The 26866-nt window shown below is 37.6% G+C and overlaps 3 protein-coding genes across 5 annotated transcripts; all 3 read left to right on the top strand.

The window, feature by feature from the left end:
• Positions 1-747: 747 nt before the first annotated feature.
• Positions 748-10882, top strand: ssuh2rs1 (ssu-2 homolog, related sequence 1). 2 transcript variants are annotated; one of them, XM_057356104.1, is made up of 13 exons: positions 748-1165; positions 1258-1307; positions 3133-3216; positions 3349-3421; positions 4698-4827; positions 4969-5029; positions 5557-5678; positions 6135-6197; positions 7313-7395; positions 7741-7833; positions 7993-8098; positions 8991-9098; positions 9221-10882. In XM_057356104.1, exons 1-13 carry the CDS (start codon positions 1146-1148, stop codon positions 9359-9361), a joined length of 1134 nt encoding a protein of 377 aa, XP_057212087.1. In that variant the 5' UTR covers positions 748-1145; the 3' UTR covers positions 9362-10882. The 2 variants fall into 2 exon arrangements, with proteins under 2 accessions (XP_057212087.1, XP_057212085.1); XM_057356102.1 differs by lacking the exons at positions 748-1165; positions 1258-1307 and adding an exon at positions 2339-2717.
• A 2955-nt stretch (positions 10883-13837) lies between these two features.
• LOC130568288 (uncharacterized) lies at positions 13838-17310 on the top strand. Of its 2 annotated transcripts, none has more exons than XM_057357038.1 (6): positions 13838-14092; positions 14211-14239; positions 14324-14396; positions 14838-15161; positions 16374-16496; positions 16575-17310. In XM_057357038.1, the coding sequence occupies exons 1-6, from the start codon at positions 14044-14046 to the stop codon at positions 16688-16690; spliced, it is 714 nt and encodes a 237-aa protein (XP_057213021.1). In that variant the 5' UTR covers positions 13838-14043; the 3' UTR covers positions 16691-17310. The 2 variants fall into 2 exon arrangements, with proteins under 2 accessions (XP_057213021.1, XP_057213022.1); XM_057357039.1 differs by having other exon boundaries at positions 13843-14092; positions 16647-17310.
• Positions 17311-20800: 3490 nt separating this feature from the next.
• On the top strand, positions 20801-26460 carry pcsk1nl (proprotein convertase subtilisin/kexin type 1 inhibitor, like). Its single transcript, XM_057357235.1, has 3 exons — positions 20801-20966; positions 24402-24886; positions 25150-26460. The coding sequence occupies exons 1-3, from the start codon at positions 20892-20894 to the stop codon at positions 25538-25540; spliced, it is 951 nt and encodes a 316-aa protein (XP_057213218.1). The 5' UTR covers positions 20801-20891; the 3' UTR covers positions 25541-26460.
• Positions 26461-26866: the final 406 nt, after the last annotated feature.

Raw genomic sequence — 26866 nt, 5'->3', positions numbered from 1 at the left:
CATCTGTTTATCGAGCCCGTTGAACTTCTTTAAATTATACTTGTTAAGTACCGCAATTGTGATTCATTGTAAAGATTTTCTCTATATGAAACTTTGCATCTGATCCTCATTTGTTCCATTATTGTTATTTTGGCTTTTAGCTGTAGCTGAAACCCTTTTAGCCACAACCAGTGTCACCTTAGCGTTGGACTGACTGACACCACTGCGACGGTGAATGACGTCACCTCCCGATACAAACACGCCCCATTGAATAAGCCCACCCCCGCCATTGATTGACAGGTTTCTGTACAAGTCGGAGGAAACGCAAATGCAAAGGGATTTGCGATTTCATTTGAGTTTTGGCAGGCTTAATACGCGACACCAGAGGAAGTGAAATGGCATATGGGGAATTGCTATTGCGATTTAAATTTGGCAGGGTCGTAACTCGTAAGACACGGGTAATTCATTTGCAAATAGACTTTGCTTTTCCTTTTGAAATTTGGCAGACATTGTACGTTCGCGTAAATGCAAATGAAAACGGTTTGCAATTGCGTTTGAATTATGTCACAATTTTGACACGAACAAATAGAAAACGCATTTGCAAATGCAGTTTGCAATTCCTTTTTAATATAGTCCGCAATATAACTCCATAGATCTTCCTGGCTTTCCTCACCGTATTTATAATTATATCTATGTTTAAAGATAGATACCGCTTTGTTGTTACCTAGCAACGCCCACTGTTGAAATCTGCGCCTGCGCACCAGCAGTGACGTTGTTTTTTTATCTAAGGAGTTTTTGCTTTTTTACTGGTGCAGACATTGTTATAAATACAATTTTATAGCGTATACTAATTTCACTACTGTGATAAACAAACGAATGAATTGATTGACCTGTAAAAGCCCACGCAGACACGCTAAACTAAAACGAAAGTAACTTAGCACGCCAGCCCAGCACTTCCCCGAAGTGAAGTTTGTATAGTTTTTAATACACAACGTGCCATTGTAACGGTATCTAATAAATAAACAGTCGCCTATTTGTTCACTCGTTTCGCTTATTTTCACTTTCACTTATTTCAAATTATTCACGAAGCCAAACGATCACATGATTAAGTAATGCAAGAGGAAGCTATAACAATATAAGGAACCATTTCACATTCCTTTGCCAAAATGGAGAGACCAATCGCTGGGTAAGAGACAACGCGCAGAGTGAATCTATACATTGATGACTCGTGCTTCAAAAATGCACAAACTAAACTTTCTTGTGAACTTTCTTTGAAAGCAACTATGGACACGGTTATGGCACCGTCAATCCAGTGTATGGAGCAGCAGGTAAGAGTTTGCGATGTGGCCTAGCTGTTCGCGGATGGCAGAAACAATTCCTTTATACTGTAGATCCTTAAAAAATCATTTTCCATCATTTCTTTATGAGGTTGAAGTTACGACAATTTCATTGTAATAATCACTGTAACTTCCGTATTACGCCACATGCATAAATTATGTAGCATAGGCCTACTGTAGTAGTATTAACTTTAGTAGATAGTGTTTCAATATTTTGAAGTATACTACTACTACTACAGTATATACAGTTTATCATTTCACTATAGTTTATGCTACATTTCAGTTTACTACAGTTTAATATGCTACAGTATTTTTTCATATGAAATGATCATTTTAACCATGTGTCGACCCTTTCTCGTGTTATTTGACATGTAACTTGTAACACAATTGTCCTTTACAAGTCGTTTTCTACGGCAATAGGGCTTTATTCCACTCTTCTCAAGAATAATCCATGTTAACATCTGTCACAACCTGTCGTATTTCCTGTAGAGTAGATGTGTTCTCTTAACACTCGCAATGTTCCACCCACGCTCAGTTAGTTTCATATAGTCTAAACGCATCTCTGTGGTATGAAATCTCCGTCATACTGTGCTTGAAAAACTTTCCCTCATTTTGTTTCATCATTTCCTTTTGTTTGGAGATACGACTTCTTTAAGTGTAACTGTACTTCTGTATTGCACACACTGTGATTTCCATGCTAAATTTTCGCAATACTTTATATTTACCATTAAGTCCCTTATACCATGGTTTTATTAAAATATGGTATTTGTACTGTAGTAAAACCATAGCAACCAAAAAGTTACCATTGTCTTACTATAGGAGTTTACTCGTAGTTTACTTACTATAGCAGTACTATTATAGTTTAACCATGATATTTGTTGTAAAACGTTGGTAATACAAATGGTAATCGAGCTATTAAAAGAAAGGGTTGCTCTTTTTTATTATAGGGAAATCATAGTTTTCGTATGGCATATTACTGAGGGTGCTCTCACAGTGATTATAAGGCTAACATTCCATTACACACATGCCACACTCCCCCCTCTCTCTCTCTCTCTCTCTCTCTCTCTCTCTCTCTCTCTCTCTCTCTCTCTCTCTCTCTCTCTCTCTCTCTCTCTCTCTCTCTCTCTCTCTCTCTCTCTCTCTCTCTCTCTCTCTCTCTCTCTCTCTCTCTCTCTCTCTCTCGTAATTGCTGGTCATGACTTGTTTCATGAAAAAAGACCTTTCTGTATAATCCCACCTACCCCTCGTCGTCCTATAGCAGCAGCTCTCATATGTAAACCATATGTATGTACTTAAGTACATATAGCCAACAGACACACTCCACACCAGAAAACACCGCTTCTGGATTCTTATTCAACTACATTAGTTTAAACTCTTGGGATTATTTGCAATTCAAGAGAAGTAAGTTCTGTTGCTCATTGCAGTCTTTTGTTGCTTAATTGTAATCCTTGAGCCGTCTGAACAGCTGAATACTAATAATAACTGCCTACTGCTATTTATATTTAGCTATTTTAGCTATTTGTGTTTTCTTGTTTAACCGAAGGTTTTGTTTTTTGTATTTAAACGAACCATTAATACCATAAGTCAGGTTAGATATCGCAATAAATAATATAGCAAGTAAATAATATAGCAAGTAAATATATTTGTATAGTATCAATATATAGTATGCATATGTATTTAAGTGTGCAGAGCCATTCATAACAACAGATACAACATTATATCTGTGGTTGTTAAACTGAATTTTTTTCTGTTGTGTTAATTGTCATGCAAAACCAAGAGAACCCTGATCTGACTGGTTTGTTTGTATTTCATTTAGCAATGTCGGCCGCGCCTTCCGCACCCCCTGCGAGCATGTTCGACACAGTCCCGGGATATGAGGGAACCATGGCCGGCGGTGGTGGTAAGAAGCATCAGTTTTGGATATAATATCCTCAGACTCAGATCATGTTCAGAGCACTTTATCTCATCTCCAGCACGTCTGTGAATGATCTGCTCGTGGGTAGTCGTGGTATTAATGTGTTTCTTAAAACAGGCGGGTTTCTTCCACCTCCAATGCCAACTGTACCGATGCCTCTGCCTGAAGCCCCAAGTCAGCCAGACTGGCAGTGAGTTTCTCTATGCTGTCATTAACGACTTTTAACTAGGGCTGTCAAACGATTAATCGCGATTAATCGCATCCAGAATAAAAGTTTGTGTTTACATAATATATGTCTGCGTACTGTGCATATTAATTCTGTATTTATATACACATAAACGTATGCATATTTAGGAAATGTTTACGTGTATTTATTTATATTTAACAATAATTTAAATTATATATAAATGTAAAGTCATTCATCTATTTTATGTTTTTCTTAAATATGCACGTATGTGTACGTTGTTACGAATACAAAATGAATATACACAGACATATATTTTGTAAACACTTTTATTCTGGATGCGATTAATCGCAATTAATCGTTTGACAGCCCTACTTTTAACACCGCTTAAACACACTCTTTTTTTTGCATAAGACAGTCAACCCTTTAGAAACATTAGCCGGGTTTCCATCCAAAGTAGCGAATGTATCTTATGCGCAAAACTGGAATATCGCATAAAACATTTCCGAATAAGCACCGTTTCCATCCAAATAGTCAACCGTCACTTTCCTAATAAACTGCCACTAAATATCAGTAAGAAAAGTAAGAGAAGCCACGGAATATAATGATTTTCATATAGAATAATACTTGCGCAAGCAGACGATTACGAAACACAATAAATGCGGTGCTTTTGTGGATGCCTACTGTTTGGGAAACACAGTCGTGACAGTTCTAAGAGGCAATTACAGAAATACTTTGACGACTTTGCTCAGGCATTTAAGAATGACCATAACAACATTTCTGATGCTGTGTAACAAGATCATTACTCTGGTTAGTCAGGTTACGCCGTCTCATAGTGCAGTTACGTGACTTTTTGGAGGAATTTATTCGGCAAATGCGTTTCCATCTCCCATTATTCGCATTAACCCTTTTTCGCAAAAATGAAAAACCACCTCAAGCGAGCGTAAAAACTTTTTGCGAATTAAGGGTTTTTAATTCGAAATTTGGCGTTTCCATCACTCGTTTCTGATGCGACACTTCAAAATGCGAATAAAACCAGAGTGATGGAAACCCGCTTATTGACAGAACAACAAAGATTGAACAATAATAACAAAAAATACAAACTACAAGTAAACTGCACTACAATCAGATTTTAGTGTAGTACACTACATGACTAGGGTAGGTGGCCTCTAGGAGCCAGATTAGATAACATTGTACTAGACACAGTCACACACCCTTTTGAAAAGCAGCATGTCTTGGTCTAAGGTCACCCATGCATTGATTCTTCTCTCCTTTGTAACAGAATTCCCTCCATCTCCGAGGACAGAGCTCGGGTGGCTCTCAGAACATACGTCTCCAGCAAGTGTTGCTATAGTTCCGCTCCTGTCAATGAAGGAGTTATAACCAACATGGAGACGTTTAATACCTACAGGGTGAGACCTTGTCATTATGACTGTATCAAACTGATGTTTTTACATTTTGTTTACAACGCCATGTTCACACGTAGAACTAAAGTTGAAGCAAGGGTTAGTAGTGATAAGCAGAGGTCTGTTTTGCTCTTTATCTGTTCTCAGTATCGTTTGGAGACGTTCACAGAGTCCAGATCGTCTGAATGGAGCAATGAGCCATACACAGGTAGTCAATAAAGTCGTGTTTTGAAGTGTTCATTCACTAATCGTTGAAGCTTTTGCTTAAAGGGATAGTTCACTCAAACTAACTGTGTCATTTACTCAGCAACATGTCGTGCCAAACCCACGTGACTTTCTTTGTGAATTAGCCGTGGTCACAATTCAGCATAGGCAGCTTTAGGATTCTTTGATATATAACCTTTGTGAAGAAGGGTTTCAAAAGACCTGGGGGTGGAGTAAATGATGACAGAAATTTGACTCAGGCTTTTTCTTTAAGGGTGAGGCGTTTCGTCTTGCAAAACAGGAATTCCATTCTATACATGTTCTGACGACACTCACCATCATTACTGCATGTTGGTGTGATGCCTCAATACATGCCATTGGTTGACAGATCTCAGATCACTCAAACACACAGAGAAATGTCTTGAAAGCACCATAGAGCCGTAATGTGTACAATCTTTAGCACAGTTTTTACACTGATGAAACCGTTCTCTTTTTAACGTCTCTTAATAACTCATCGGCTCTGTCTGACAGCGCAGACCGTGGATGCCGGTGTTCAGCCTGCCCCGACGCCGTGGCAAATCGCAACCAAACCTCCAACTTTCTTTCAGGACCAGAAGCAGGCCATCAAAGTGCCTTATACCTCCTCTGTCAAGGTTAGATCACAGATTTAGATTTTGCATACATTTAGATTCATGCATTTGGCGGACTCTAATCGATCTGTTCATATACAGTACATGATGGCAATTACTATAATGTACAAAAAAGAGACAGTTCACAAAAAATCCTTTCATCGTTTACTCGTCGTCTTGTCATGTCAAACCTGTACGAATTTCTTTCTTCTGGAGAAAACGAAAGAAGATATTTTGAAGAATGTTGGTAACAAAACGACATTGGCAGCTGTTTGGTTCCATTGTATGGGCACAAAACCACTGAGACATTTCTCAAAATATCTTCTTTTGTGTTTCACAAAAGTGTCATAAGCAGGTTTTGAATGACGTGAGGGTGAATGATGACTGTTCTATGTTTTTGTGTGCTATCGATGTTCGCCAAGTCAGATGTTACATTTATTCATTCATATTTTAGAGCGTTATATTCTGATTGTTCTTCAGAACTGTCACACGTGTCTCGGGATGGGAAGAGGTCCCTGTACCACATGCGCTGGGGCTGGAAACGTGAGTGACATCATGGGAATTTCATTAGGAACTGTGTTTCTGCGTCTCTTTTCTCAGTTGAACATCAACATTCAGGCCACACATTTACAAAACATTTTTATTCAGTACTAGGGATGTAACAATATCAAAATCTCACTGTACGATAATACCTCGGTGTAAAGTCCACGGTACGATATTTGTTGCGATATTTAAAAGTGGAAACGTGCCATGCGCATCCTCTTTTCTTCATCATCTAATCATAACTGTTGCTTAGAGGTATGAGTTATAGTATGAGATGGGTCAAATGACCTAAAAATCCCTTTTATAAAATAAAATAATTGCACCAGATGGGCCTTGCCAAAGGTAACATCAGTTATTTTTTCAAAAATTCTCTTTGTTAGGCCCGGTGTCATGAAAAATTCGGTCCCTTTGTGAATTGTGCCCACTTAGGATCCAATTTAGTAGGTAGTTGTAATGCCTGATCACAAAGTTGTTATCTCGATATGTTGTTGTATTGCTACCGAAGCTGAGTTAGCTTCTAGCGAGCTAAATACGCTGGGTAAAATAAAAGCATTAAAATGACATGTTAAAATTTTAGTTTACGAAAAACATATGAGCATATATAGCTTGATGCAACATACACGGCAGTATTTCTGGGTCAACATCTGCTTAACAAACAAAAAGCATCACTTTTGATATTTCAAAATTACCGTGGTTTTATTATAGTAAATAACTAAACAGTAAGAATGAGATTTGTTTGATTTCACTACCAATAGCCTCATTTATGTACTACTATATGAAGTGAAAAAGACAATAATGGTCATTTTAACAAAGTACTAGCGACATAAATCGTGATGTAATTTTGTAAGAATTGCAATCAGGCGCTAAAAAGTGTACCCATTAGAAATTAATAGAATCACGCGGGGTCCTAAAGGCAACCGATTTCGAGAGGGGACTCGATTTGTCATGACACTGGAAGACCTATCGTTTCATACAGTCATACTGACCACCATAATATCAAGACAATTTTGCTATTGCGATAACACAATATCGATAATATTGTTACATCCCTATTCAGTGCAAATAACTGAAAATACCTCTTTATGAAATCTGTCTTTTTTTTTGTGCATGTGCAGAAAGTGTGTAGTTGGTGTAATGGTACTGGACATCGTCAGACCGACGACCGCTGTATGCACTGCACGGGCCGCGGACGAGAGAAGTAAGTCGAGCTCTTTGAGCTTCACCTGTTTTATTTCTAGATTATTCTTTCTTCTGTGAAACACAAGATAATCTGTGAAATGTCTCAGTGGTTTTGTGACCATACAACGGAAGTCAGTGGCGGCCAATGTCATTTGGTTACCGACGTCCTTTAAAATATCTTTTGTGTTCTGCAGAACAGGTTTGTAGTGACATGAGGGTGAATAAATGATGATATAACTTTCATTATGGATACCTGAAAAAGTATTTTTTAAATTGAGATTTTACGTATTTTCCAGTACTGTGCATTACTCGGTTAAATTCAAATGCAGCTCTTGAATCTGAATTTTTATGTGATGTCTTTCAGCTGTTCTTCATGTAGTGGCCAAGGCAATCGTCAGTGTGAGACCTGTCGAGGGAAGAGACAGCTGCTCGTCTACATCAATGTCAATGTTAAATGGTAAGGCTTTTTCCTGGTGGATGACAAAATCCTATAGATTCACATTTACCAAACTCATGCCATATAGGGACCAAAATAATGTAAAGATTTGAGGTTGAGCTCTTTTGATTCAGGTCAGACCTGTAAGTGAAACCGAATGCTTGGGTTTGATCTTTTCAGGACCACTGAGAAGGCCGATTTTGTAGCACAGCAGTCAAGCGGTCTGAAAGTGCAAAACCTTGAGAGCGTTTCAGGAAAGCAGCTCTTTCAAGATTCCCAATATATGGTAATCACAAACTTATACATTGTACACATACACTGAAAAAAATGATTATGTGCCTCATGTTAGATTTTATGAAAAAAAATTAAAATATACTTACTAATTATGTTCCTGTTTTTAACAAAAAAATCGTTAAAATAACTTAAAAATCTTGGGAACAAAATCTACTCATTTTGGTTGTTAAGATTTTAATTATTTTGTTTGAGTATTTTTAATTGAACAAATTATTAAGTAAACCCAACTCAGTTGTATTATGTTAAACCCATTTAAATTGGTCAAATTAAGTGTACTTATTTATTTTGTGTTGAGACTACATAAATGATTTTTGTAGATATAACTACCTTGGCAGTTTATCTGTAGTTCCCAGCATGCTTTGTATCTGACTGCATTAGGAGATTAATTTTCAAGATTAACTGTCATTTTAAGTGTTTTCAGTAAAAAGAAAGACTTTATTTATCTTTGAGATTTAGGAGAGTTTTGGTATTATTTTTAAGTTGTGTGTTTAACTGTGCTAATGCCAGTACAGAGACCACCAGTCTTTTCTTACTTGACCATCTATGTTGAAAAAAAATAGTATATTTCAATATGAAAGTAATCGATCCGTGAAGTTTGAGTTACACACGTTTTTGTTCAGCGTAATTTTTCTGTTTACTTTAAGTAACATTTACTTGATATTTTAACGAAAACGAAATGTATTTAATTTAATAAATTAATACATTTACTTTATTCTGGTTAGTAAGTTGTACTTGAATTATAGCAGCAGATTTGACTAAAAAAATAAAAAAATGATTTTATGAAGTAAATTCTATAAGTTCTTTTTTTCAGTGTACATGGCTATATCATTGTGTACTTTTTATAAAATAAAGAAGAGAATTAACAGTGTGTGTCTTTGCTGTAGTTGTATCCAGTTTTGGGTTTTCCTGATGTGTCTGTCGCACAAGCTTCCGACCGTCTTCTGAAAGAGCACCTGGCCAAATACGCCCAAACCTCCCGCATCTTACAACAGGTACGGATGTAGTTGTGTTCTTGCATAAGAGTTTATGTTGTATTCTCCTTTATCTGTTTTTTTTCTAAATCCAAAAAATAAAAAGTAGTGTTAATTGATCTGTATTCTCACTCTTGTTCTAGAGACAGACAATAGAGCTGATTCCCATTACCAAAGTGAACTACATGTGGAAAGGAAAATCCTATGTGTACTTTGTGTACGGAAATGAGTTCGAAGTGAACACTGAAGATTACCCAGCCACCTGCTGCTGCTCTGTGATGTAACACACCTGATATACAGTTCGTCATTGTGATGGATAACTTCACTTTACACATTCACCACAGAGCTGTACATACGACCATCATCATGATGCGCACACTGAACATCAGCAGTTTGTTCATCAGAGGTCAGATTCTAATTCATGTGACGATGAATTATGAAAGAGAAGCTCTTTTTTAATCTTCTGTAATGTGCTTATCCAAAATGTATTCGTAACATGCCTTTATAATGTAAATGTGAATAACTAAAACTGTGAAATGATGACGCAGTTGAAATTTGCCGTCCAAATAAACGTAATTTTCATATAGAAACATACCACCAATTTGCCTCTTTTCTTCTGAAATAGATTACAGATAGCATGTCATTATTGATATTATATAAAAGTAAGATTACTGCATGTTTACCAACGTCTGCTTTACTGCATAGAAGGGTTGTGTAGTTTAATGGGGCCTGTAAACAGTCATTAAATGATGTTTTATTTGTATTTGCTTGGAGGTTAATTGGAGTCCTTCCTGTTTTTAACACTTTCGTGCTGCTGTTCAATGGAAAGTTTTGTTTGTAAAAAATATCAGTGGTAAGCCTGTGGTTGGTGTATGTGGTCGCAGAGCTAAATGTCCTGGAGAATTATTTTTTTATTAATTGTTCCTGTTTCCAGAAACAATAACCTCAACCAAGTCAAGAAGTCAAGCTGACAATCATTTTTCATCGCTTTTTTTTGTTCAGTGGTTTTAAAAACTGCGTCAATCCAAACTCTGTGGTTTTGAAATGTTAAAAGCAACGGTACTTCATTATACAGTATATAATATGCATGTATAAATGTTAAAGACATGAATTCATAAGTTGTCCCATTCAATATAATCAATATTTTGATTTAATTTTCTGAGTTCAGACTTACTTTGTCTTACTTCTGTCAGTTTTAGTCCCTAAAACCTTGTCTGTAATGAGTTTTGATTTAAGCTTAGCATTAGATGTTACTCCAGGCCTTTCCCGTCTCATTCAGGAGTAAGAGCCATTGTACACGACAGACTATAACTCAAACTCTTTGTACAACATAGAATCCACCATTATTTTATTTAGCCTTGTTGTGCAAGCTCTCTGGAGCTTGTACAGAGGCAGCAGCTTTTGCCAGAGGGGAACTGGAATCCCCTGGTTGGGCCTGGGTTCTCCTGAGGTTTTTTTTCTCGATTAGAGTTTTGGGTTCCTCGTCACCATTTGCATACTGTTTTTTGCACTATTTGCCTGGCCGGGGGGCTGCTTTAGAATTTTAAAGTTTTACTTAATTAATATTGCATATAGGAATTTATAGTCTGTGTGTTAGTACGTGTGCATATTGTGTGTGTGGAGTGTTTTGTATGTGGGTATGTCTGTCTTCTGTGTTTTCAACTTTTTCTTGTTTTTGCAGGTACAACTTTAATTGTTTTGCTTATAGTCAATATGTCTCATGTACAGCTGCTTTGTAACAATGAAAATTGTAAAAAGCGCTATATAAATAAAGTTGAGTTGAGTTGAGAGTTGAGAGTTGAGAGACCAACAATGATTATGAGACACATAAATATTGAAAACTACTGAAAAAAGAAGACACCTTTGTAAATATATATTTGACGTATTTTATGATGAATAGAAACATCTGCATGCTTTCCTGTTTGATCACTGCTGTGGAGTTGATATAATATCCAGCAGAGGGCAGTCGCTGTGTTTTGATAATGTACCTTACACCCAACAATGAAAATTCTGTCATCATTTACTCACCCTCTTGACATTTCGAACTGTATGACTTTCTTTCTTCTGTAGAACACAAAAGAAGATATTCTGAAGAATGTCGGTAACCGAACAGTGGCGGGCCCCATTCACTTGAATTGGTGCCGCCACTCATAAAATGCAAGTGAATGGTTGCCTCCACTGTTCGGTTTACCAACATTCTTTTAGTTTCAGCCCCCTATTAACCTTGTTTCTGATGGGTTTCAGGTTGGGCTCAGGTTTTGATGTATAAACCGGACCTGATAAAGTCATTGTTTCTAGTACACAACAGATTAACTCTAACTCTTTATACCTCAGACTCAGAGAACCCACCATAACAGCTACCAACAGTGACAATAAGGATCCATGAATAATTCTGCAGCGTCCTGAATAAGAACGGTAATAAAGAAATTAAAGACAGATTTATGAATATGTTTGGAATGTTTTAACCTTAGCCTACACAGCACTTCACCCACAACTATTCATACACAGTTCAATCTCTAAATTAAATGTGTTTATGTTAGTATGTCCATTAGGGGACAGTAGCTGTAATTTGGTATGACTTGAATGAAGCATTATTATTGCCAGACATCATTACCATTATTTGCATGTATTATTTGAGAATGACAATTGAAAATGTTATTTTAACAATTTAAACATGACCTAGCTGTCACTTTCCATGTCCTTCCTAAATCATTGTGCGTTCATTAAACCATGCTGATGTTTTCTAACATAGAATGACGTCATTAAAACAAGTCTAAGCAACCCGTTCTCATCAATTCCGTATAAATAACACGCTGTTGCAATATCGTGTATTAAGTACGCCAAAGTTCAATTTTGCTTGCCTATGATACGCCAGTGTTTGCGTGCACTTCGGTGGAGATCGAGCAGCCATTTTCAAACGTACTGTACATAAAGAGGAAACTCTGAAATAATTAAAATAACACTTGGTTTAGGGTAGAGGGACAGGTTAATAAGACAAATTGCCGTTTAATATGCACGCGCGATTAAATTGGCGTATTCCATGCACGGAAAATTGAACTTTGGCGTACGTATTTGGCCCGATTCACATTCCGCGCGTTATTTTAAATGTAAACGTAGACTGCAGATAGAGGCGGGACACCTAGGGAGGGGGTACCTGGGTTGCTCCGCCCACATGCCTTTTCATTGGTTAGTGGCAACGTAATGACGTCGATGCCACGGTAAACAGGAAATGGGCAATTCCGTGAATGTCTTACCAATAAAGTTACCACCAAAGGGTTTAATTATACTAACAGCACATATATTTACATTTGGTGGTTCAAATACCCATGTGAGGTCTCTCCTCGAGATGTTAAAGCAATTTTTCCAGTCAGATAAGTGCTAATTTCGCGATCGTTACAAACATAACGATACATATTCTTCATAAAATGAAAATTAAAGCAACTATTTTATTTATATGAAGCGGCATTCCTTGTCCATTTGTTAGGTATTAATGCTTCTGGTTTGTGCGTTTTAATACACAGAAATCCAAGTATGTCGTCTCCCTAAAACCGTGTCCTTTTTTGTCACATATCCATATATTATACACAACAGTGACTCCATTAATTACTAGTACCTGGTAACAGCGTCAAACTATTTGAAATTGATCATTGTGTTTGGCAAACGTTTCATTCACATGGAATAAGAATTCACTTACCGTTTTTAAACCGTCACATTTTTGGAAATTATAAACGATAAATCACCATGTCAACGATTATGTTATTGTTTATTTACAATTTATCTGCATGTTATTTATGTATGTTTTAAGGTTACACGTGTTAATAATATCACTTATGTCTGAAATGCTATTTGTGTAACTTAGTGGAGGATTCGGAACTTGCGGAGAACCCCTAGTGTGTGTTATTTTTTATTTTTTTTATATTGTATTGTGTTATTCTGTTAATAATTGCCGTTTTTACAAAGGTATATGATAATTATTATTTTGTTTTATTTTGTTTTGTAATGCTTGTCTGATGTCTATTTCGACATTTGCTCTTTTGTGCCAGGCCAAAAGAGCAAATTTCGAATGTTCAGTTAATTAAAAAAGTCGTTCTTCTTCTTTTATGGCGGATGGCATCCAACTTTATGGTGCAATACCGCTACCTACTGAGTGTACAGAGTGTCAACGTGGTTACTTTGCAACTAACCAATGAAATGGCCTGTGGGCGGAGTAACCCAGGTAGCCCCTCCCTAGGGGTAGCCACGCCTCGATCTGCAGTCTGCAGACAGGGGCTTATCAAATAGGGGGTGTCGCATGCGTGTTATTTAAACACAATTCGGGGGGGGGGTTTGGGGGGGTGAGAGATGCAGTCAGACAGGGAAGTCCAGACAGTACTGAAAGTCAAGACTCTTCATAAAATTCACTCTTCCAAATAAAAAGGGAAGTTGAATGACTTGGTGATCTTACACAGTTTCTAAAAAAAAACAAATGCAGAAGTCAAGCTGACAAAAATTTATTGTAAATGAAAGAAAAGAAGCTTCTCTGCTGTGTATTATTCATATGAATTTTAAAAAAGGTCTAATGCATAGACATGTCATGAGGCTAAAATGTATCCCAAGACTTATCATGGCTGAACTTTAGTTGTAGTTTTGGTTTGCGGTGAACAAGTTCAGACATCTTGAGAAACAGTAGTGGTTATGTCCAACTTCCCTCCTTTAGATTTATGAAATGTGTGACGTATCCAGAAACCAGATTATATTGCACTTTTGTTGATATTTCCCAATAAACAACACACTCTAAAATAAAACTATGTAATCTACATAAAAAAAACTTGTTTAGATATTTTCTCAAAGCTTTCTGTTGCAAACAAGGAAGACAAATCCTTTTTCAGCTGTGCTGTTTTTACCACAGGAAATAGACAGTAATAGTAGTGAAAACTCAAACGCTGCTGTGCAGTGTTTTATACTGTGGGGAAGAGTTCAAAGCAAGATGAAGTTTCTCTTTAATTCTCTTTTGCTGGTCACTTGGCTTACATTTCGTAAGTAAAAAAAATACACTGTTTATACTCACTAGCTTTGTGCGTGTTTAACGTATATGCCAATACCATACATTTGTTATGCTAAATTATTCAAATTTGTCATCTTTCTTTTGTCTAGAGATGTGTCAAGATACCGAGGATGAATATGTAAGTTAAGACAACTGATGAAGCTACTGTTTCAATAGTATAATGTATTCTGTTACTAACTTTTTATATGCTTTTATTGGACAGGACAGTAATTATGGATTTAATATATTTATGGATTTTGCTGATGATTCGGATTATCCGAATGACCCTGTGGAAGGTAACCAACTATAATTAAATTTAGGTGAAGGTCCTTTAAAAGCTTTATTTTCACAGTTACAAAACCAGTGAACAAGTGAACTATTTTGATTGTGATTTTTTATTTATTTTCTTTTTTTATGATTGTAAATCGTGTCCTTTTAGTACCACGAGAAAAGCAATATCATCTCACACGTAATAATTTAATATGAAAGTATTTCATTTCTCCCAGTTGTTTTTTATAATGCAATGAAAGGAGCATTGAAACTCTGTAAATAAGGGTTGAGATGAATAACATCACATCTTCCAAAAAACTGCAGTCATTATTAAACTATCCAGTGTCACAATCACATCAGGGTGTTAAATAAAGATGCACAACATTGAAAGCGCACGTAAAACTGCAAAAAAAAAAAGAGTCAGCATTTTCACTTGCATGTTGGTTTGTTGTTGTTGTTTTTTAAAGAAGTCCTGGTGTCGCCGAACATTACAATGTACCAGCAGGTGGAGGACAGAGGACATTTTATAGTGATGTGTACAAATAAACTGTGGAGCCATAGTGGGTGGAGCTCTTCTAAACTCTCCATAGAGAGTGATAATAACTACACCCTGGAAAGAGTGATTCACTTTCAACATGATGTGAACTATTATAAGATCACAGTGAGTCCACCTGTTTCATTCACCTGTGTGCAAAAGGCTCGTTTCAGAGGGAACATCACAAAACTGCACAGTGAAACTTACATTTTCAATCAGTCTGGCTACCCGACCATTCGGGTTAATAAGATCTCAGGTAATCTGTCAATCCTTGATCTTATCATTCTCAGTGTTTCCTTTGACACCGCTGATCACAATATTGTCTTCATTTTAAAGGTGTGATGACCTGGCCCTTGTTTATTGTTTTATACTGTTGTCTGAGGTCTACTTGTGACGTTCGCGTGGTTTTTACATTCAAAAACATCAAAATCAATCATTAATAGGCTATTTTCTACCCGGGTTTTGAGGCCGGCTCGACAAACGTTCGGTGTAAATGGGCGTGCCGCATTGAAGACTTGGATGTAAACGCCCACTCCTATGATTGGATAGCAGTTTGTGGAGCCTTCTGTGAATTTGGTTAGACACGTAACGTTAGGTTACACATTATCAGGACATATCAAGCGATCTCTAACATAGCAATAGTGACGCATCGTACAGATATTTTTGCTCAAATTTTTACGGCACAGCACTGCTTTTTAATTTTAGTCTCTCCGCAAATCCAGCGTCGACCTGTGCCTTGTTCACAAAGGAATCCGCTGTGAAATGAAGCGAACAAACGTTCAAAGTTTTACCCACGGGAGCTGGAACATCTTAAAATCCTAATGTCGGAATCCAAAGGAAGGTTATGCAGCGACTGTGTTCTTCCGCAACCAGTCACTCCTCAATATTTTGCGATCTGTAACGGCATGTTTATTGCTTGCTCGCTCTATCTGGTTCCACGCCACTTGTGTTACTTCAGTACTGTCATGCGCAAACCAGTGGGCGGGGCTAGAGAAGTAGTCATTGATATTCTTCTGTGGAGGCGGTGTTCAACCTGTCATAGATAGGTGCATTCCAGGACCTGGCGTTCGCTGGGCCTGGTGTCAATAACAGTTGTCATTTCAGTAATAAGGGCGTTTTCAGTTCTGACACTTACAGGATATTTGCTTAAATACGTTTACAAAAGCTCGGGTTAAAATTCATGACACCTTTAAGTCTATAAAGGATAAATTATATTTAGCGGACAGTGTCTCTTAGGGCTTAATTCTGGGTCCTGTGGGCTCTCACAAAATCCTTGGTGTTTCGAGTCAGACGACATCACGTGGGCGTGTTTTTGGTACGTTCACGGAGCATAGGTAGTCTACATTGTTAGGGTTAAGGTATTGTCAGACTCAAAACTCCAAGGCTTGAGTGTCCTGTGGTCTGTGTGTTGTAAGTATACAAGCCAAAACATCCCTTTGCCTGTCATTGGCTTTGCATTTCTTTGTAGTTTCAGATCATCGTGAGGAAGGAGTGTCTTCATCCTACGTTGGCTTTGTCTCTTTTATTGCTGTTGGTCTCATCATCATGACTGTGGTTGTGATAGTGACCACCTTTAAGAGCAACTCTAAAGGTAATTATTTCTCTTATCTTTATTCATTTATAACATCATTCTGTTTTGGTGTGGCCTAAGCATTAGATGTTTCATCAGCCAGGTCCATCCCATCTCCTTCTACAGCAGTAAGAGCCAACAGAATAACTCTAAAATGTTTTTACAACACAGAACCCACCACTGGAGCAACCAGCAATGACTATGAGGATGCCTAAATCTTGAAGCTTTCTGAAGAAGAACAGAGAGAAATAGAGAAAAGATAAACACAGCCAGCTGATCAGTATTTGAAAAAAAATCTATTAAAATAATTATTACAGAGTTTACTTTAATTAATTGTTACACACAGGTGTTTTACCAAATATTTTCCTAATTTCTTAATTGTTTAACAACTTGTTCTTTTTAACCCTTACTTGAAAAAGAAACATATCTAGAATTTTATTTTTGTTGTTTCACACTTAAAAATGAAATCAAATAAATGTTTGTCTTTCTCATTTGTTAAATGAATACATGCATATGCTTTTCGGCTGTTTCCTTCATCTGCAGATTTGAATAATGATTATTTACAGTAGGTCACAGTACTGTAGTTGTGGTTTTGTGTTAAGGTTTTTGTTTTATTTAGACAAATACGTAGATGTTTTGAGTCACAGGTTTAAATACCCTTTTTTCTAGCTGTTGTGGCATCTGACTATAAAAGTTTCATGCTTTTAATTTTGTTACATAATACTTGTTTCAAGGAAGTCCTTATTACGTTTATTTTTATTAGAGAATAAGAATTGTAGAAACCAAGTTAACAAGTATGGTTTTGTTATAATCAATAAAGTACGATTACATTTTCTCTTCACTGCTCCTGTATATTAAATATGTACAATGTGTTCATAACTAACGAAGCCCCTCCCACCTGATCTGGCAACACCCCTTCCTATCCACGCCTCCCTCTTTACTTTGGTCTGTCTGTATGTGTGTGTTCTAAGACAGCATACAGTCATGTCAAATGTAAAAAAACGTGTTTGAGCTTTTCACATGTGATTGTTAGTGTTTCTAGGGCTTGATTCTGGGTCCTGTGGACTGTGTAAGGTATCACAAGTGTACAAGCCAGAACATTCTGCCTGTTTTGCTTTTTTTTGTAAAAATGGAATGCTCAAGGGATGTGTGTATATTAAGCATCACAGTGTGCCCACCTGGCTGCAGGTTTTGTTTTTCTTTTATGGTTGCGGTTTAATGAAGAGTTGTACATAAATAATCAGTCTGTGATGGTTTTGTGGTGACAGATCTGAATGTGACGTGATCTTAAACACAATTTCTAGAAACACAAACTGCAAATAATGGAGAAGTCAAGCAAGAATTTATTATATACAGTAAATTATTATTCATATGAAATTGTTAGACTCCTTCAGGTTCAGGTCATTTTATGTGTATGTAGATTTGGTTTGCAGTGAAAAAGTTCATAAATCTTGAGAAACCTTTTCTATAAAGAAAGGTGGTGTCCAACTTTCAAAAACTGATGTCTTCACCCTAATTTAAACTTTATATCTATATGACTGACTGTGGTCGCTGTGTTGTGGTCTGTGTCAACAGAAACTCGGAGGTTGTAAAGGTGACACGTGCTTTGCTGAAAATAACTTGTATAATGAATATGCATATAAAATGTTAAAGACTGCCATTCCTATATTGTCATATTTATTATTAAAGTTTGTGTTCATTTATCATGGTAGCCAGTACAATAGGTGAAAATCCTATAGATTTACATATATAATTATACTAGAAAAGAAGAAATCAGTGTTTAATAATGGCAACTGCAATTTCAGCAACTGCATAGCGAAGAATTCCGCTCTGCAGTTTTTAACGCAGGAAATATCTAAGGTGTGAATTCAAACTGAGCTGTTGTCCTGCGTGAAAAACAGATCAAAGCAGGATGACATCTCTGTTTAATTCTCTTTTGCTGGTCTGTTGGTTAACTTTACGTGAGCAAAATATGTTGTATTTCTCTAATGGTTTTTATTTAACTTAAATCCTTTGTCATAGTTTTAGTTGTGTAATGTGTATTTATTTCTGAACTATTGCTTTTCTTGCACAGATAGGGGTGACGGCCTTGAGCCTGTGCTACACGACCCTGCGAGAAGTACGACTCTAATTTTATTAGTTTACTCTTTTCTATATTGAAAAGTCGAATGATTTGACCAAGTTTTAATTTCAAAGCTTTTATTATTTGTTAATAATGGCATTTTAGTAACATAAGATTTCTATTACTACATATACGTTTTAGAGTTTAAAAAAAACTGAAGAAAGCACTGAGACTGTTGTAACAGTCAACAGCCATTATTAAAATATCCACATCACATAGAAGGTCTAATGAAGATTGCAGGCACAATTTAAACAGCTAAATGGTTTGTTGCGTTTCAGGAATAAACATTACAGTGTACCAGCAGATGGAGGACAGGGGACACATGTTAGTCATTTGTACATGTGAGTGGAATATGCATTTGAGATATTGTGAGCTGGCCGTGAAGAGTGAACACCACTACAGCTTGAAGAAAACAGAACTCTCAACAGATAATGAGCGTGTCTTTAAGGTCGTTGTGACCCCACCTGCTTACTTCACCTGTATGTGTGAGACTCGTCGAAGTGGAAAACTGCACAGTGAGGTTCATGATTACACTGAGGCACGAAAAATAGATCTTCAGGATAATAACGTTTCAGGTAACCTGTCAATCAGTGTTCTTTCAAATCTCGTTATTAACGTTGTGCTTAACTGACTAATGGGTTGGTCAGGTTGGTTAGGCCCAGTCTCAAGTGGGTTTAGATTCAGTATTCAAAGTGATCTGTTACTTTTTGTAAAACCGTTCCCTTATTCTGAAGTCGTTACAGTCAGACAAATCAGATTTCTCTGTTGTTTTCCTTTCTTTTGTATTTCTTAGTAGTTTTAGATCATCGTGGGGATCATGAGGAAGGAGTGTTTTCATTCTACATCGGCTTTGTCTCTTTTATCGCTGTTGGTCTCATCATCATGACTGCTGCAGTGATAGTGACCAACTTTAAGAGCAACACTAAAGGTGAGTTTTTATCTTTTATTAATTTGTAACAACATTTAATATTACAAAAGGTCTTATGGCTGCAGTCAGGTCAAAATAGGGTTCTGTCAGTTTTAGCCCCTAGAAACCTTGTTTCTGATCTTGCTTATCGCTCGGATTATACATTCACACCAGACCTTTCGCTTCTCGTTCTTTATATAAGTAACTTCTCAAACTCTTTGTACAACACAGAACCCACCATGACAGCTACCAACAATGATTATGAAGACGAATCATGAATTTGCGGCTTTCTAGGGAGAAGAACAGAGAAAAGGAAACAGAAGAGGACAGCTTTATGTTGAATATGTGTAGCGTGTTTTAACTCTTCACAACCACTTCATCTGCACACAGATTACTCTCTTCTAAACCCGAACAAAAAAACAAAACATATTTCTTTTCTTATGTCACATTAATCTTTTGGGCATTTTAAGTAGAGCTGCTTGTGTCTGCATTCATCATTTGTTAAGGAGCTTTTGATGAAACATCATGTAGCTACATGGTTTTTTACTCGTATTATCGCTGTATATTTTAATAATGATTATTTTCAGCTTTTGGTCGACTTGCATTCCCTCTTATTGGTCCAGTGATGAATACAGTTATGGTACACAGCAAAAAACGTTGTACTGTATGTACAGCAATTGTGCACGTGTATGTTCACAAGTTCCTCTGAGATCAATCATTCAATGTATTATTAGTCCTAAGAGGAAAGAACATGGCATAAAGGCAAAAGAGAACTATATAGAGCTATATTGTATTATGATTAACACTTATAAAGTTAAGATGAACTCTTATATGTACAAAGTTTGTTTTTTACTTGAATGGTCAGAATACATCCAGTAGGGGGCAGAAGTGTGTTGTTTCTGTTGCCTGTCTGGTTGAAATGATTTCAATGGGTTTTATTTTCCACATACAGGTTTTGAACAATATAAGGATGACAAAATGTTTTTTTTTCGTGGAATTCCCCAGTTGCGTCCCTTTCACAATTGCATTATTGTTGTGTTATATTATTCGAAATAAGAACATTTATTCTGTCATTTATCTGCACTCCTGATCATAATGCATCTAAATGAAGTATGTTCTTGGCTCACCATTGAATAGTGTGTTTACAATAGTTGTACACACGCACTGTTTTCCACCGACTCTCTCCCTATTTCTAAATGGCTAACCAGCATCTCTGTTCAGAGGAACAACTAAACCCTCCCACCGTTCCTGGCCACACCCCCCTCCGGCCCCACCTCCATCTTTGACTTGCTGTGTGTGTGTGTGAGTGTATGTGTCTGTCTCTGTGCTGGTGCTCAGTGGCAGCGTTTCTCTTCACTGCAGGGGCAGCTACATTCTTATCTCCAGGATGTCGGGCCTTCTGACCAGCTCTCTTCTGCTCTTCTCCCTGACATTGCTCAGAAATCCAACACTAGAGGCAAAGGTAACATATAACACCACAATCATCAACTGTGTTTCATTACAATAAATGTGTTGTGTGTCTGCATGCTTACTTCATTTTGAAAAATGTTAAATTCCTCTTTAACCCAAACTGTGTTGAGGTTTCGCCATGATGTCATTTTAAACATATGATGGTTATACAAAGCATTTAGTCTTAAATAAATCATTATTTTAAATATACTGTGTGTATCATACTGTATAGAACATGGTGTACTCTCTGTAAAAAGGACATGTTCATCTATTCGGTGTGCATGCGTGCGTATGACAGCACTTTTAATTTCTGCATAACTGATATTTCACTTAGAGCAATGAGATCACTCAAGCCAGATGGCGTGAAATAGGGCGTACAAATCAACATTGCCTGGCAACACGGAGGATAAATCAACAAGGCCTTGTTGCCTCTGATTAAATTCTGGAAGTTTCTCAGAAAGGCAATGGCCAGAATTGATTGGAGGGTAAATAACAACCTGAGATCACATTAGATCAACTGGATAAACAGTAATGTTGTACATTAGTTGCATGTATTTTAAGAACACGTTCAGGGTTTCTTGTGCACGACACATAAAATGAGGTATATCAAAACAATGAATCAAATATCTCCTCCTGTGCTCGAGAGGATGTTTGTCTTGTTTATGTTTACTCATGCAACGCTGGTTTATCGTGGAGAAAAGCATGTGTATCCTACGACCCACGTTATTTGAGCAAATATCAAGTCTGTTGTTTTTAGTGGGCTGCGTTCTTGGATATTGTATTTGGTTGTCATTGCAACAAGCATTTATAAAATGTCAATCATATTATGTTTAATAATCAATAACGTCAAGCATGATTCACGAGGTAATCATTGAGTAAGAGGCAACAAATGATGCAATCAAATTGTAAAGGATTTTCAGCTTTTAGCCATGTAATAACCTCCAAATACAATGCAAATTTCAAACAGAAATAGAGTGGACTTTTCTATATGGTTTACAAATATAAAATAAGTTCATCTTAGCCATTTCAACCACTGCTGATATTTTTTTCTGGGACAATTGATGATAATGTAGGTGTATCTATGAACGATGCAAGAGAGATAAGATTGAGAACTGTCATGCCAACGCGTTGCTATGGTGTTCTAAGAGGATTTTTGAGCGTTGCTATGTGATCGCTATGGTGCTAATGGTTTTTATTGGTTTGGTGCTCTCCAACATATTCCGTTTCCTCTATAGTTCAATTTCTCCCAAAGTAAGACCTTTCGAAGTAGGCGAAAATCATAGCTCCGTTTGATGCATTATTCAAAAGATGTAGGGCAATTGCTTGACTGATTTTAATACTTTAAAATGATTTATTTAATACTTTCATTTTACAATTTGGAGAGATGTGTGGACCGCAGTCACAACCGTTTTTTAATTCAGATGTGCAGTTAACTCAAATGAATTTCAGCACCATGGACAGCGGCCACAGCTCAGTTGAATTGAATGTAGATGCTTTCGAAGTGAAAGTAAACGGTATAGGATAAGAAGCTGTATTGAAGGATAAGAAGCTGTATTGAAGGACAAAACAAAGAATACAATCAATAGGGGTGCAAACACAATGTCATTAAAAGAAAACACAGCCGGTCTTTCGCTCCAAGCGGAGGAGGAATGCTACCATAGCAACTGCATTCAGAGAACACAGTCAGTGTCTCTCTCTTTCTCTCCGACTTGAGACAATTAGCTGCTTATACTGTATAGTGCTTTCTACAAAATAGATTAACTAGAAATAATTGAATTTAGGCAATCATATTGTAAAACCAAACCCACATAGAAAAAATACTATGGTAAACTACATTAGTACATTATAGAAATGATTACACTTTGTTAATGCATGCTATAGTCTACAGTGAATTGATAAACTGTAGTAAATATTGTAGTAAACTTAATTATTTACTATGGTAAGGTTTAAATCACCGTAGTTTCTATGTAGTAAATACTAAAGGGATTTTTCACGTGGTCACTTCTTAATAAATTCATTTCTTTTTCTTATAACTAATTCAAGGGGCATTCGTGAAATACAATGCAAACCTAATGCATTTTATAACAACACACAGGACCTATTTAGATCTTCAGCTGCTGCCTAATGTCTTTAGAACTTCAGAATGGAAATGTTTTCATTGGCGCACTGATGAACAGATGGTGAGGAAGGAATACCAAGCACATGTATCTGGACTCAGGATATGAACAGCGAGATCTCTCACCCACACACCGTGCGTTTGTCTGTGGAGGTACAGACGTCACAATGCACCAGCACTGACTCACCAGCTCTTTGACTCGCATAACGCTCGGAGGAATCCTGCTCCCTTGAATGTGTGCGTCACTGTCTGCCTCATTCATTATTAACCGGAGCAACTCCTCCAGACACTGAAATACTACACGACATAAAGATTCAAACAGACCGGAACCCGACAGAGATGCTGCAAATGATTTGACTGTTTTATCATTTGTAAGTAGCTGATGCTGAATATGATTTATAATAACAGATGCTAGCCGACTCTTAGTGCTTGATTTGCAGTTTAGTACTTTGTGCTTTGCACACACAGACATGGGGGTGGTATATTACCAATCAATCAGCACTTTGGTGATAACCTCAGGCTTTCAAATGGCCAAAATGAATCGATCGCGACATTAAATCACAGCACAGGCAGAGGAACACAGGTCTTCTGGCAGTAATGGTGGAAGGAGATTTCAGCATCGGTTACAGAAGTAATATTGGCTGAGGAGGAGCAGATCATTCATACGGTCTGAATGTGCTTGCTGTGCAGACCGGAGTGATTTCGGGTCCTAGAAAAGACTCTTTTTCACTCTGAAGCAGCTGCGTGTGTGTGTAATTGAACCTCTGATTCATTGAGGATGGAGAAGAGGTGTAAATGAGATGACAACACGCTTACTAATGCTTCCTCTGAATGAAATGTGGCTACACTGAGTCAAACGCATTCGTGTCTGAAATGCATAAAGAGTGTGGAGGTGTGGAATGCGTAGAGATAAAACGATAAAGGGTAAGTTTGATGAGAAATGTTTGAGTTGACATTGACATCTTCAATTACATTGACTTGATTGCAGCCTTCACAAATCTGAGCTCAGTTTGAAACATAAGTTTCCATGGAAAAAGTTGAGATATTAGAAAGATTTTTTCTTTCTGATGGGATTCAATTATCCCAACGTTAGTTTTCAACAACTAAAGTCCTTTATAAAAGTCACAAGAAGCAGAAACAGACCCACCTGATCATCTGGAAGTGATTGCATATTTGCAAAATCATATAAAAAAGTTCAACATGATGAACTAAGCAATTCGTAACCCAGTGACACTCATAAATGTAAGCTTTACAAACCAATAAATGTCTTTAATAAAACAAGACGATAAACAAAAATAAATGAAATGTTCATGTCTCTTCTCTTTTGCGCAGTCTCTCTCTGCAGCAGCTCGTCTCCGCAGAGACCTCCGTGACGCAGCGCCCTACGAGGCACAGATGATGTCATATCCTGCCGCTGGGAGAAGCAATGATCTTTACTACCAGCCAGAGGCCTTGAGGGCTCAAGGTCTAGGACAAGCCCTCCAGCGACTGGTGGAGAGCGACCAGAGGCGGGAACAGGAAGCGGCTTATCTGGCATCTCTGATGCGCCTCTTGAACGACGCGCAGAATAACGGACAGAGCAAAGCGGAGGAGGAGGAAGAGGATGAGGGGGATTTCCAGGGTCCGTATCCTCAGGACTACGATGAGACGGAGCAGGCGGTGAGTATGGCAAAGCCCCAGGCATCATGGCAGGGCGTTCTGGATCCTCAGCTCACTCAAGCCCTGCTCAACCGCTACAAGCAAGAGATGCTGATGAAGGCCGGAAGTGCCAACAGGATTCCTGAGAGACACCAGGATAGAGATCAAGAGATGCTCAGGTAATGACTCTCTTACGCAGAACACAAAAGAAGATATTTTGAAGAATGTTGGTAACCGAACAACACTGGACTCCATTGACTTTCACTGTATGGACACAAAACCACTAAAACATTTCTCAAAATATCTTTTTTCGTGTGTTCCACAAGAGTAAGAGACGGGTTTTCAAACATGAGGATGAATAAACGATGATAGGATTTTTGTCCCTTGAAGTCGTCCAAGCGTATTTTGCATCTGACTATTTTCTTTCCTATGCATTATAAAGGTACCTTGTTGAGAAAATCCTCTCCGGTTTGGCATCGGGCGGCAACCAAGCAGGACCTTCCAGCCAGCGCGCAAAACGCGACCTGGCCGCCGTGTCCAACGTGGAGCGAGCTGGAGGCTCCGCCCTTAAACGAACCCGGCGTTCCCTGGACTCCGCCCCCATCCCCTCCACCCAGGCCGAGGCCTCGCTGTTAAGGGTGAAGAGGCTCGATGATGACGACGATGAAGGTGTCACAGGCCAGAGCAACAGAACGCCACACGTCGGCCTGCAGAGGATGAAGCGCATAGACACTGACCTGCCACCCCCCAAAAAAAACAGCCGCAAGCGCCGGGCTCTGACCTACGACCCCAACCTGATCGCACAGCACATCCTGCAGTACCTACCAGCCTAAAGAGATATGGAGAAATTAAAGGGGGAATGTGAGATAAAAAGAGAAAGAATATAGACAGAGAGGGAAATATCACTCGCTTACAGACATGCCAGCATTGTCATTAAAGTCAGTTCAGGCCTGCTTGCCAAGGTTCGATGTTATACTATAATAAAATCCACACGTAACAGCTTATCTAACATGCTTTCTGTTTTTCAAAACAATGCATTTCGTGCAGGCATAACAAGATCTTATTGAAATGGATCATTTATACTTTTAGCCATTGGCTTGTAGAAGTGTCTCGTACAAACATGTGTCTGTATTTGTCAGAATCAACAGGATCAAAATCACATTAAGATTCTTGACTCCAAATGATGTTATATTACAATCAAGGTCATGCAAGAGTAAAAAAAAAAGATTGTTTTAAGAACATGGTTGGATCAAATATGGTTATTTCCCATCTTAATTTAAACCAGCAGTTGGGTTGCCCGTTTGACCCAACCATGAGTTGGATCAATTTGAACGCTAATTAAACACGGACAACTTTAATAAATCCATTAAGACAGAAATCTCTGGAATGATTTATTGCAGCATCACTGTTATTGCATAAAAGAACAGATACGTTCAGAACTGCTACATGGTTAAATTGCACAACACATTCAGATCAGCTGCGGCGGACGAAATGAGTTTAAAGAGTGAGTTTCCGGTTTTCTTTTCCTCTGATTGGTTGTGGTATCTGTATAGAGTGAGATGTGTGTCCTTAAATCGATCTGGTTGTCGTATAGTAACTGGTTTTCTGTCCCACCTGATCTTTTTGCCCGCTGGGCTCGTTCGTTTTTCATCCAGTCCTGAAATCTTGTATAAAAAATACATATCTCTGCACTGTACGTTCTGTCAAACCTCACCATCACTGTAAGTGTTAATAAAGTGAATGTGACCACAAATGTTTTGTTTTGCTTTAATATAAGTGCAAGCAAAAATCTCACATCACGTTCAAGATTTAACGTACTGGGCTGGTAAAATGATGGTAAATGAGCATTTTAATGAAGAAATCTGAAAATAAAATCTATGCCTATGATTAGAACTTACAGCATGTGAAGAAAAATGCAAATACAACACATCTGTTCATGCGGTTTTAGATCGGAACACGTTAGCCTATCAGTCACTAACATTAAAGATTATAAAATATATCTGTTATCTAAAGGTTAAGACTGACACAAACATTCAAATCGGACATAAAAAGGAACTGTTCTTCACACGTCTTGTAACAAAACATCAAAATGTATTCATGCGCAGGACAAATCCCTGAAGATCACTAACACAGAAGACATAATAACAGTCATTTTGATT

Source organism: Triplophysa rosa, linkage group LG17, assembly GCF_024868665.1.
Source record: "Triplophysa rosa linkage group LG17, Trosa_1v2, whole genome shotgun sequence".
Classification (NCBI taxonomy): Eukaryota; Metazoa; Chordata; class Actinopteri; order Cypriniformes; family Nemacheilidae; genus Triplophysa; species Triplophysa rosa.
This window is presented reverse-complemented; position numbering and strand designations above follow the sequence as displayed.